This window comes from Oncorhynchus tshawytscha, linkage group LG07, assembly GCF_018296145.1.
Source record: "Oncorhynchus tshawytscha isolate Ot180627B linkage group LG07, Otsh_v2.0, whole genome shotgun sequence".
Lineage (NCBI taxonomy): Eukaryota > Metazoa > Chordata > Actinopteri > Salmoniformes > Salmonidae > Oncorhynchus > Oncorhynchus tshawytscha.
The window spans coordinates 3,456,020-3,469,416 of NC_056435.1; the positions used below are offsets into that span (position 1 = coordinate 3,456,020).

Below are 13,397 nucleotides of genomic sequence, written 5' to 3' on the forward strand. Positions count from 1 at the left end.
CAACTGTTACGATCTTGAGAGGTTTTTTCCAGGTAAAAAAGGACATGCTAGGGTTTTGAAAACTCCAGATTCTGTGTGATTACTCCACTGCCAAACCAGAAGCCTACAGATAGGCTTCAACCTGTTTCTGTAAAAACAACACTCTGCACTCATCCAGCAAGAAGGATGATTGCCATTGCAGTGTTTGTCTTTCCTAAGTTATCTTTCATTGTCATCTAATAAAACTGCCTTTGGTAAACAACACTGCTCTGTATATAAAGCATAATGCTGGTTGTGAACAGGACCAGAGTAATCGCTGATCATTCACTGGACAATCAGATTTCATAACGGCTATTTGGTTAAAATACCTTTATTAAAGGGAGAGCACAAAACCATTGAGTTCCGGTTCATATGGCTTTAGTCTAGTACCCAGAGATAGATTATAGGGGGTAGCTCTCTACCTTAGTCCCTCCATTATCAACAGGTAATATTCCATGTGTTCACTGCACTGCTGTGATGTGTGGAGACTTGCTGAAAGTGTCAGGTCCCCTGGGCTTGTGTTGTTTGGCTCGCTGAGGAGTCCCTTGGCTCTCATTGTGCAGTGCTGTTACGTAGGACTTATCAGTAACACTTCCTCTTTAGAGGCTTTTTCCAGGGAGGGACCATGTTGGTACCTGGTTTCTATTTACTTCCATGGTAAGTAAGCAGCAGTGGGGGCTGCTGAGGGGAGGATGGCTCATAATAATGGCTGGAACGGAGCGAATGGAATGGTATCCAACACATAGAAACCATGTGTTTGGTGTATTTGATACCATTCCACCCCTTCCACTCCAGCCATTACCACAATCTCGTCCTCCCCAGGTAAGGTGCCACCAGCCTCCTGAGGTAAGCAGGTCATAAAATGTTAAGATATTCTATACTTTGAACTTTTTAAATAATTTACATAAATGTATGTATTTCTTTGTTTATTGTTCTTTAGACATTCAGGTGTATTTTCACAGCCATTTCCAGTTAATAATTCACTCATTGCCTACAGCTGAAATCTATTTCTATTCAAATGGATTCATTTACACTCCGGAAACATTTAATCTGATTATTTTATTGTATGCGTGGCACTGTAAAACGTAGATGGTTTCCTCTTATCTCTACAGTAGCTCAGCTGTGGGGTTCCATTATAGCTTTGGGGGAACAACCGGCCATGCGGGCGTCACTACAGGCACTCGAGGACCTGAGGTGTCGCAGCCGCAGGTGTGTGTGTCTGAGGTCTAAAAGGTTACACAAGTTCATCATCTCATTAAACAGTAATATATAGGCTTATCCTCGCCAGATCCACAGATAGACAGAGCCATGGAGAGCCAGCCATCATATACAGTCTCTTGGCTTGATTTAGAATCTCAATAGACACCATGTTGACACTAAAAGTTACATCTGAGACATTGACACTTCTAGTTACAATGCAAATTAGAATGTTTTAATCATGGAATGTTTGGTGCCAACAAGGAGGATAGTTAGCTGAACTCTATAGGCTCTTCTACCACAGAGTGCATACATAGTATACAGATGCCGTATCTTAATTTGAGCCAGATAAAACAGAATGAATATAATTCTGCAGCAACAGGAAATGTGAATTGTTATGTGGATTATAATTAATGGACATGTTTTTTAGGGGTTGATACATTTATCATTAGGGCAAATCAGGTCTGACATTTTAAAGTGGAAATTACCATTCCTTCAACAACAGGATGATCAAATGAAGATACGGCATCTGTACTGTGCTGTTTGTAACCAGCTGGATCAGGACTGGCCAGCCAGCTTCAGTGATATCCTGTAGCTGCAGGATAGGATTTCACCAGAGACAGTACCCCTGCTGTTCCCTATTGTTGGGTTTGTTCTCTGCAGATATCCATTCTGCTGGGCACCAGGGTTCAAGGTTCAAGGCCTGGTTGCTGTGTGTGGTTCAGTAGTTGGGTTGCTCAGTGAGCTGCACCGACCTTTAGTCTTCTACTCTGCAGGGAGATTATGCTCCAGTTGACAGCTAGTTGCAGAGCAGGGTTGCTGTATTAGACAGGGTTGTTGTATTAGACTGGGTTGTTGTATTAGACAGGGTTGTTGTATTAGACAGGGTTGTTGTATTAGACAGGGTTGCTGTATTAGACTGGGTTGTTGTATTAGACAGGGTTGTTGTATTAGACAGGGTTGTTGTATTATACTGGGTTGTTGTATTAGACAGGGTTGTTGTATTAGACAGGGTTGTTGTATTAGACAGGGTTGTTGTATTAGACAGGGTTGCTGTATTAGACAGGGTTGTTGTATTATACTGGGTTGTTGTATTAGACAGGGTTGCTGTATTAGACTGGGTTGTTGTATTAGACTGGGTTGCTGTATTAGACTGGGTTGTTGTATTAGACAGGGTTGTTGTATTAGACAGGGTTGCTGTATTAGACAGGGTTGTTGTATTAGACAGGGTTGTTGTATTAGACAGGGTTGTTGTATTAGACAGGGTTGTTGTATTAGACAGGGTTGTTGTATTAGACAGGGTTGCTGTATTAGACAGGGTTGCTGTATTAGACAGGGTTGTTGTATTAGACAGGGTTGCTGTATTAGACAGGGTTGCTGTATTAGACAGGGTTGTTGTATTAGACAGGGTTGTTGTATTAGACAGGGTTGTTGTATTAGACAGGGTTGTTGTATTAGACAGGGTTGCTGTATTAGACAGGGTTGCTGTATTAGACAGGGTTGATGTATTAGACAGGGTTGCTGTATTAGACAGGGTTGTTGTATTAGACAGGGTTGTTGTATTAGACAGGGTTGTTGTATTAGACAGGGTTGCTGTATTAGACAGGGTTGTTGTATTAGACAGGGTTGCTGTATTAGACAGGGTTGTTGTATTAGACAGGGTTGTTGTATTAGACAGGGTTGTTGTATTAGACAGGGTTGTTGTATTAGACAGGGTTGCTGTATTAGACAGGGTTGCTGTATTAGACAGGGTTGATGTATTAGACAGGGTTGCTGTATTAGACAGGGTTGTTGTATTAGACAGGGTTGTTGTATTAGACAGGGTTGATGTATTAGACAGGGTTGCTGTATTAGACAGGGTTGTTGTATTAGACAGGGTTGTTGTATTAGACAGGGTTGATGTATTAGACAGGGTTGCTGTATTAGACAGGGTTGTTGTATTAGACAGGGTTGATGTATTAAACAGGGTTTCTGTATTAGACAGGGTTGCTGTATTAGACAGGGTTGCTGTATTAGACAGGGTTGTTGTATTATACTGGGTTGTTGTATTATACTGGGTTGCTGTATTAGACAGGGTTGTTGTATTAGACAGGGTTGCTGCATGTGGTTTGCTGGCTGGGTTCAGTGCACTAACCCAGTCTTCTCCCTGAGTTCTCCCTGCTTGTATACGCCTTGGAGAAAGTTGGATTGGGGGAGTTTGGGCGTGTTTAGAACTCTGGTGAACCTCTGGTTTTTGTTGTCTTCTTTCAGACATTGTGTGAAGCAGCTGTGCGCGTGTATGTATGTATGTATGTATGTATGTGTGTGTGTGTGTGTGTGTGTGTGTGTGTGTGTGTGTGTGTGTGTGTGTGTGTGTGTGTGTAAGCATTATGAGTCTGGGTAAGGTTGAACTCAGGTCGTGTTTAATTTGTCTCCTTGTTATTTAATGTCACATCACGTCACCAGTGGACTGCTAGGCAACTCCTATTCAGGTCCAGGCACAAAGTCAACACAGGAGCTGAAAGCCTCTTGTCTGGTCCGCTTGCTCTAATCAAACGCTCCATGATATCTGCTGAAAGAGAAATACTGTTGAAACTAATTGGAACTGCTGACACAATAATCACTGAACTGGCAAACTTGACTTGAGAAAATGTTACATCAAATGAAAAGCGCTTATTTATTAACTATAAATAACTAGAACAATGACAATAGCAAAGCTAATATCTAACGCCTGACAAAAAGTAGACCATATATCAGGTTTGTTAGGTTTCATAAACGTTGCCTTAGTTTAGAGGTGTTAACAGCTCGTTCAAGGAAAAGAGGGTGTGAAACTATTTATTATCAATTAAGTAATTTACTGGTATTGTCGGCTGGATAATCGAATGTGCTATTATTAATGATTAAATAAGTAAATACATGTTATTAAAATACGACAACTCCAAAATCTGTTGACCAACTTTAATATTAATAATATACTTATATTTAATGGTTTTCAGTATTTTTGACAGTAGTGCAGGAAATGTAGAGGGAGACAGCTAGTAAGAGCATAGACAGAGGGGGCTGAGACAGGGCTCCAACCCACAACACCAGGGAGGTATAGACAGAGAGTGGCTGAGACAGGGCTCCAACCCACATCACCAGGGGGTATAGACAGAGGGGGCTGAGACAGGGCTCCAACCCACAACACCAGGGGGTATAGACAGAGGGGGCTGAGACAGGGCTCCAATCTACATCACCAGGGGGTATAGACAGAGGGGGCTGAGACAGGGCTCCAACCCACAACACCAGGGGGTATAGACAGAGGGGGCTGAGACAGGGCTCCAACCCACATCACCAGGGAGGTATAGACAGAGGGGGCTGAGACAGGGCTCCAATCTACATCACCAGACAGGGGCTGAGACAGGGCTCCAACCCACATCACCAGGGGGTATAGACAGAGGGGGCTGAGACAGGGCTCCAACCCACATCACCAGGGAGGTATAGACAGAGGGTGGCTGAGACAGGGCTCCAACCCACATCACCAGGGGGGTATAGAGAGGTATATTTGGCAGTGTCTGCACAGTACCAATACTCAGGCAGTAAGTCTGAGGCCAGTCCTGAAAGCACACTTTGTCCAGGGAGGGAGTGGTGTGATAGAGGTGAGCTGTAACCTGCAGTCTACTGGCTCCTGAATGGCTCACAGGAAGAGCCATTGTTCCAACACAACCCTCTGGCGTTGCTAAATACGATGTCGTTGAATGGTTTTTGTCTTGCCCTGTCTCTCTTCCTAGGTAAGAGCAGCTAACTCCAGTCTCCTGTCATGGATACTAACGCTGGGGAAGTGGAGGACTCAGGAGAAGAGCTTACAGGTAGAACACCTGTCTACTTTATTTTTAAATGATTGACATGCCTAAACCAATGTAAACAGACATACGTAGCTGGCAAATCATTCACTCCCAATGCACCATTCATATACAGTGCATTATGCAATGCAAACAGGAATGAACTTCACAGCAAAAGTCTCATGTCTGACTCTGCAAACAAAACCAAATGTAGGACAGTAACTTCGTGGTGGTTTTAGGGAGGAAGAAGTCTCGGTTCAAGCTGCTGAAGAGTCGTCTGTTTGGCCGTCTGAAGAGGAAGGAGACTGAAGGACGGATGAAGCAGAGCCAGTCCGCCAGTGATGTCACTGCTGATGTCATAGCTCCAGGAGACATCAACTCAGAGGATGACTGTTTGTAAGCATCTGACCTCTTTCACTCAATGGAAATAGTAGCATATCAGTTGATCAAGTTATCAAGTTTAAGTAGCATGTCCACTGGGAAATACTGTATGTATGTAGTAAACATATTTTTGACCTGTGTCACTTACAGGGGCGGTCCAAATACACTGGGGTCCAGAGCTCTGTCACATGACAGCATCTTCCTGGCTGACCAATCACAGAGCTCCTCTGAGCCGACGAGGGTTCTGTCTCAGGAGAATATACACGGCAGGATACAAGAACTGCAGGTGAATCCGTAGGTGGGAGGGTCCTTATAGTCTAATCTACTGTTGTGATTGGTCAAGGAGTGTGCTCATCACACATGCACTGTTTCTGATTGGGCAGCTGAAACTGCAGCGGCAGAACATGTTTCTGGGCCCTCCCCCCTTGCTGATCCCTGGAAAGAGAATGGAAGATTCTGGAGCCACCTCTGAGGATGATGGTTTGCCCCAGAGCCCTCCAGAGATCTTGTTCCATGACCGAACAGCACAGGGGCCTTCCTACAAGGTGAATGGGGCTGATCACATATACTGCACACACATAGATACAATTGATCTAACTTGTATTTATCCTGGATAGTCTCATTGAGATAACATCTATTTTTAGAGAATAAACCTTGCTGTAGTCAGTAGAGTCTGTTGGTACATTTGCAAGCAAAACACAATGTAATCATCACCATTATCATTATCATTCTTCATTACTCTTCCACCACCTTGTGTGACTGACTGATTGACACCTCTTCCTCCATTCCATCCCCAGTTCCCTGACACTCACAGGCACCATAGCTCTCTGAGTTTAGCAGGGACAGGAAGTGAAGAGGAGGAGCAGGTGATGCAACTTCCTGTCTGCATTACACCACATCCCACATTCACATACTGATCATCCTAACAACATTCACCGAAAACATGTTTGTTGGGTCCATTTCAGTTGTTAATGTGCTTTTCTACTTTCTCAGTGCCTCTCCCAGCCCTGCTCCCGTCCTCTCTCCCCGAATCCTGCTTCCCCCTGTGATCCAGAGCCCTCCCCTGCAGTGGACTTTACCAGCCCAGCCCAGTACACTCCTAACCTGGACAGCTCTGCCGCCCGTCACCGCATGTCTGTTAAACCCAGGAACCAGAGGGCCAGCGCCAAGGGAAGGAAAGGTCCCCTGGTAAGATCTCACTGTGTAGTGTAACATCAAAACACCACATAGTGGGTACTGGGCAGCATTTCAATCTCTAATACCTTCATTACAGTGTAAATATAAGACCATGGTTTAACGGGCTGTTTTTCTTGTCTGTGTCATTACTAGAGAGCAAGCAGACTTGGCTCAGAGAGCCTGAGTGACCTGGACCCAGACCAGCCCCTGTCTGAGAGGGAGGAAGAGCAGGATGGAACGGAGGATGAGGACAGAGAGGAAGAGGAGGAGAGGGAGAGACCGTTCTCTTCATCTCCAAAAGACTCTGAGGAGAAGCCCTGGCAGTCAGTACCCCCTGGTGGTCAGAAAGAGGTATTACAGAGACAAGAGTCCTCCGAGACAGAGGGACGCGTCACCACCAACCCTCTCTACCTCCAGGCTATGACCTCTCCTCTATCAGAACCCATGACCAAGACCTCCATCCTGGAGACCCCGAGCCTGTCCACTCCCCCTTCAGCAGCAGTGGAGGAGCCACAGAAGCCCCCGGAACCTATCCGGGTCAAACGCCCAAGAACTCTCATCCAGGATAATTCAGACCAGAGAAGTCGGCCTGGGTCTACATCTGAAAAGACCCTCTCCAGGCCTCTCAGTCCTGTCTATGGATCAGATAATGTCACTTCCACCACAAATCAACTGCCCTCAAAAGAGAAGCCAGAGGAGAATATGACCCCAGCCACCTCTAACAAGGGAGACAGGTTGAGCAGAAACACACAGGGTGTGAGCCTAGCAGACACCAGCAGCTCTACACACCACTCTGCTCTACCTACCCCTGCCCCTCGCATTATAAGACAAACACAGAGACCTGCTTCTGAGAGGGAGTCTGTCAGAGAGACTACAGCAGTCCCACTGTCAGGCGTAAATGAAGAAACCTCCAAATTGGACCTGGTGCAGAGGACAACAGGGCCACCTACTGGCCATGAAGACACACTGCCTAGAGCAAACAGTTTCTCCACCTCCTCCTTGAGACAGCGTTCCAAGAGTGCCACTGGCAGAGCCCACACAGGGACGAGAAACAAGAAGGTGAATGCAAAAGGAAAAGGGGAGGGTTTGGTGGTCAAGAACCCTCATCAGGAGTCTGTCAGAAGGCAAGAGGTAAAACCAGAGCAGGTCACATTTAAAGGTCTGAAGGAAAACCAACCACAACCCTCGCCTCAGGAGAGAAACGTACAAACAGAGGTAGAAGTCGTGGAGGAGACAGGACTGAAGGGAGGAGAGAAAAGGGATGGGCAGAGTGAGGGAAATGAGGAGAAGGAGCAGGAGCAGGAGAGGAGGAGTGCTTTCGGAGTGAAGCTGCGCACCACTTCTCAGTCTCTGAAGTATCGCTTGGAAAGGGACCAAGAATTCAGGGTTAAGTGTCATATTGTCTCAACAACTGCAGAACCAGTCAAAGGCGAAATTGGCACAAGTTCAAAGGTCAGGGGTGACTTGGCAAATAAGGCTTCGAGGAAGGGCCCGTCACAAGTGTCTGACTGCCCCCCCTCATACACCGCTGACAGAAACAGACTCAACGAGAACCAAGGTACGTGTGTCCTCTAGAACATCGTCGATAGTTCAGCGGAGAAATTGAGCCTCGCGTTCAATGCTCTGAGTTGTTGCGGAAATTGACCTACTACGCTGTTTACTTTCTGAATCTACGTCATATCTATATTCTAGTCTATATTGAATAACTATTAACTTGGACTATGCACTAACTGACTTTGCGCTAACAAGGTGTTCTAGCTGACACGGTTGCAGCTATGTCAGTCTACTCAGGGCCCTGTTTCAATAGCATGTACTCACCTCTAGGCACTGTCTTGGTTCTATCCTTAGATGATGATGATACTGACCTGGTAGTAGATGCCTTTTCAGACCCAGGTAACATATATCCACTGAACCACTGAACACTTCTCTAATAATCATACAATAGTAGTTACAGTATAATGAGCACTTCTGAATCAGTGGGCAATTTCCCCTCCAATCAAAACTGGATCCAGATCTGTATAATAATATGTGCCCTCTGTAATTATTGGGACGGAGAAGCATTTTTTCTTCCTCTGACTCTATACTCCAAAAGTTTAGATGTGAAATGATACAATGACTATGAGGACTGTCAGCTTTAATTTCAGGGTATTTTCATCCATTACAGGTGAACCGTTGAGAAATGACAGCACTTATTGTATATAGTCCTCCCTGTTTTAGGTGAGCAAAAGTATTGGGACAAATTCACTGATATGTTTATTTGTGTAGTAAAACGGATAGCATTTGGTCCCATATTCCTAGCATTCAATGACTACATAAATCTCATGACTCTACAAATTTGCTGGATGCTTACATTTGCTGTTTGTTTTGGTTGTTTCAGATAGTTTTGTGCCCAATAGAATTGAATGGTAAATAATGTATTGTGTCATTCTTGAGTCACTTTTATTGTAAATAAGAATATAATATGTTTCTAAGCACTTCTACATTAAAGTGGATGCTACCATGATTACTGATAATCCTGAAAGTAAGAAAGTTACAGATGCACAAATATCCTAACCCCAAGACATGCTAACCTCACACCATTACATTTTTTGGGGGGGTAGGATATTTGTGCATCTGTAACTTTCTCACTCATCATTATTGATGATTCATTCAGCATTATCCATAGTCATGGTAGCATCCACATTCATGTAGAAGTGTTTAGAAACATATTCTATTCTTATTTTCAATAAAAGTGACTCCAAAATGACAAATTTTTTAACATTCATTTCTATTGGGCGCAAACTAATCTGAAACAACCAAAAAAATACAGAAAATGTACAAATGTGTAGTCACAAGCTTGATGTAGTCATTGTGTACTATGAATATGGGACCAAATACTTCACTTTTTACTACTTTAATACATATAAGTGAATTTGTCCCATATCCTTTGCTTACCTAAAATGGAGGGACTATGTACAAAAACTGCTGTAATTGGGGGGACTATGTACAAAAACTGCTGTAATTGGGGGGACTATGTACAAAAACTGCTGTAATTGGGGGGACTATGTACAAAAACTGCTGTAATTGGGGGGACTATGTACAAAAACTGCTGTAATTGGGGGGACTATGTACAAAAACTGCTGTAATTTCTAAATGGTTCACCCGATATGGATGAAAATACCCTCAAATTAAAGTCTGTACTTTAACCTCATGGTCATTGTTTGATTTAAATCCAAGCTTTTGGAGTGTAGAGCCAAAAGAAGAAAACATGCTTCACTGTCCAAATTATTACAGGGGGCTCTGTTTGTATTAAGATCTCTGTTTCACCTTGTAGTGGACATTTCCTGTATTACCAAATCATGAGAGCAAACCACACACAAATCAGAGTTATCATAAAGTCCATCTTTAATTATATGAGCTCCATCACAACCCTGTGACTCTCAGATCAATTCAGTGTATATAAATGAATTCTCTGAGAGTGCTTACACATTGCAACTGATCCTTTATAGCAAAGACACACATAGCCAGACAGCATTGGCTATACATTATCGTTCAGCTTTGTCTCCTAAACTATGTTCTTATCTCGCTCTTGGTACCACTCAGGACCAAAAACAAAACCTCATCTACTAGCATATATCAAATACACCCCCTCCTGGACAAGATCACAGAGAGACAGTGACTGGCACACAGACATTGTGGAGCCACCTATCTGGTTCCCCATTTATCACACCATCCCTTCACATGGTTTAGGAATAGTTTACAAACACATTCACAGATAAGACTAACCTTTCCCCTCTCTGGGGCCCAATGTAACTTAGCCCTAGCAGGAAAGGGATAACTGCAAACTGCAAACAGTATTATCCAAAAGAAGACATTCTAATGACAAATATCTCACATAAGCATCCAATAAAATGAATAAAACATCTTATTTAAAAATGTTACAGAAAGAATTCTGATTCTGCCACGACAACCTCAATCATAATATTGCCAATATCGACCAAACCAAATGAACCACAGAATAAAATAGGATGATCTGATTAAATAATGGATTCACAACTCCAGTCCTCAAACATCACAGTATCTTTTAAATAAAGTTTGATTTGATTTAAATAATGTCACCCATTGTTCCCCAGACAAAGGCCCATCCTCCAGACCTGCTCTGGGGCTCCCAAGAGGGGCTGAGACCCCTGGGTCTAATGGGTCAGCTGGATCGGAGCCTGTCTGGATGTCCATGGCCCGGGAAAAGACCAGGAGTCTCCAACAGCATCTCAGTCCAGAGACAGAGGCTGGGACAGGGGGGACAGGGGGGACAACAACGCCCCAGTACACCACATCACCATGGCCAGCTCCAACCCCAGCCCCACAGCCGAGATTACAACCAACAGCTCAGCCATCAACACAACCTCCATCACAATCACAGCCAAGCACAAAAACAGCCTCGCAAAAACAAACATCACCCCCAGTGGTACAACCACCATCTCAACCAATACCAAGCGGTAGACCAATCCTACGGGGAATGCATCTGACAGCTAAACTCAAAACATTGCCTTCAGATCAGCCTAACACACAAACAGCATCACAACCGACACCACAAGGAACAGCTCAACAGCTGACACAACCGTCCTCCCAACCTCACACGCCAACCAGACCAACTCTACGAGGAGCGTCTGAGAGATCCTCCACGTCTCTGAAGAGAGCTGAGAAGATGCCTGTGGAGAAATGGACAGAAAGAGCGCTCCCGACTGGGACTATGGTAAATATTTGACTGTGCCCCCCTGCCCCCACTAGGGTCAGACATTTTTCCTGGTCAGTTCACGTGGTGACGAAAAGCAACTGACTCAACCAGAGTAAGTCTTCATTTTGTAACTAAGATGTAATGTGGCCAGTTTAGTTAGTAATATGCAATCTCTGTATTTTAGGAGGAATCTAGCAATGGTCAAATTGAGATTCACATCTCAAAGCCTGAGATACCTCCTTCATCGTCATCATCGTCATACCGGGGTCAGCCAACCTGGATGGAACTTGCCAAGAGGAAATCTCTGGCCTGGAGTGACAAGACTATGGACTAAGAGAAAAGTGTGTGTGTGTGTGTGTGTGTGTGTGTGTGTGTGTGTGTGTGTGTGTGTGTGTGTGTGTGTGTGTGTGTGTGTGTGTGTGTGTGTGTGTGTGTGTGTGTGTGTGTGTGAGTGAGGGAGGGAGGTAAAGGGGTTCCTAAAGAGAGCAAGGAGAAAACTGAAATAAAATAATGATTTGTTGATGACTGTGTTATTTGAACCTACTGGATTCAGAGTTTAAAACTGATTTCCCATTACTGTGCTTTACTCTTCTAACCATTAAATATAAAAAAACGACTTATATTTCACTTATATATCACTTATATTTTACTGCATATAACATCACTAAACCAAGAGGTCTGGACTTTTAAGGCACAAGAGGGCATACTCTTGTCCTGTAACTTGTTGGTTGCTGGTTCAAACTCCGCTTCAGTTTTTTCACTGCTTTTGACATATCACTCCATGCTAGATCCCTTCGAACAACTGTCTCAAAGTGTTGTCTGGAATAAATATACTGTCAATTGTATTCTGACTATTTTGAATTGTGTTCGTTTCAATCAATCATCAATGAGCTATTCTCAACCACAATGGGGCTGCCTCATCAATAGGGCCATCGTGGAAATGGTCAATAACTGCAAATTCCTTGGTGTACACATCTCAGAGAATCTGAAATGGTCTAACCACACGAACACCATAATGAAAAAGGCATGACAGAGATTCTTCAACTTCAGAATGCTGAAGAAATCTGGCATGTCCCCAAGGGCCCTCACAGTGTTCTACAGGAGCACCATCGAGAGCATACTGTCGGGCTGCATCACAGCCTGGTACGGCAACTCCACCGAACGCACCATTGGGTGCACACTGCATTCTCTACAGAGCACCTAAACTCTGCGAAAAAAGAAACATCCTCTCCCTGTCAACTGCATTTATTTTTAGGAAACTTAACATGTAAATATTTGTATGAACATAAGATTCAACAACTGAAACAAACTGAACAAGTTCCACAGACATGTGACTAACAAAAATGGAATAATGTGTCCCTGAACAAGGGGGGGGTTCAAATCTAAATTAACAGTCAGTATCTGGTGTGGCCACCAGCTGCATGAAGTAATGCAGTGCATCTCCTCCTCGTGGACTGCACCAGATTTGCCAGTTCTTGCTGTGAGATGTTACCCCACTCTTCCACCAAGGCACCTGCAAGTTCCTGGACATTTCTGGGGGGAATGGCCCTAGCCCTCACCCTCTGATCCAACAGGTCCCAGATGTGCTCAATGGGAGTGAGATCCGGGATCCTCGCTGGCCATGGCAGAACACTGACATTCCTGTCTAGCAGGAAATCATGCAGAGAACGAGCAGTATGGCTGGTGGCATTGTCATGCTGGAGGGTCATGTCAGGATGAGCCTGGAGGAAGGGTACCACATGAAGGAGGAGGATGTCTTCCCTGTAACGCACAGCGTTGAGATTGCCTGCAATGACAACAAGCTCAGTCCGATGAGACCATGACAGACCCTCCACCTTCAAATTGATCCCGCTCCAGAGTACAGGCCTCTGTGTAACGCTCATTCCTTCGACGATAAATGCGAATCCGACCATCAACCCTGGTGAAACAAAACCGCGACTCATCAGTGTAGAGCACTTTTTGCCAGTCCGGTCTGGTCCAGCGGCGGTGGAAATGTGCCCTTAGGCGACGTTGTTGCCGGTGATGTCTGGTGAGGACCTGCCTTACAACAGATATTCAAGCCCTCAGTCCAGCCTCTCTCAGCCTATTGAAGACAGTCGGAGCACTGATGG

At 44.4% G+C, this 13,397-nt stretch overlaps 1 protein-coding gene across 4 annotated transcripts in view; it reads left to right on the forward strand.

Annotated features, from left to right (window-relative positions):
• The window catches only part of LOC121846756 (CRACD-like protein), a 12,615-nt gene extending 484 nt beyond the window's left edge, over positions 1–12,131 (forward strand). Inside the window, exons 2-12 of one of the 4 annotated variants that reach the window (XR_006083678.1) lie at positions 1,131–1,227; positions 4,965–5,042; positions 5,255–5,411; positions 5,547–5,682; positions 5,780–5,941; positions 6,194–6,262; positions 6,390–6,584; positions 6,726–8,130; positions 8,421–8,465; positions 10,685–11,398; positions 11,471–11,596. Coding sequence is in view for 3 of the 4 variants with exons in the window: in XM_042323883.1 (XP_042179817.1) it covers positions 4,994–5,042; positions 5,255–5,411; positions 5,547–5,682; positions 5,780–5,941; positions 6,194–6,262; positions 6,390–6,584; positions 6,726–8,130; positions 8,421–8,465; positions 10,685–11,304; positions 11,471–11,620 (2,988 nt within the window). In the remaining variant the exon portion in view is untranslated. Of the gene's footprint in view, positions 1–1,130; positions 1,228–4,964; positions 5,043–5,254; positions 5,412–5,546; positions 5,683–5,779; positions 5,942–6,193; positions 6,263–6,389; positions 6,585–6,725; positions 8,131–8,420; positions 8,466–10,684; positions 11,399–11,470 lie in introns of all 4 variants that reach the window. The other 3 variants (XM_042323883.1, XM_042323885.1, XM_042323884.1) reach the window with 3 other exon arrangements.
• The last annotated feature ends 1,266 nt before the right edge of the window (positions 12,132–13,397 follow it).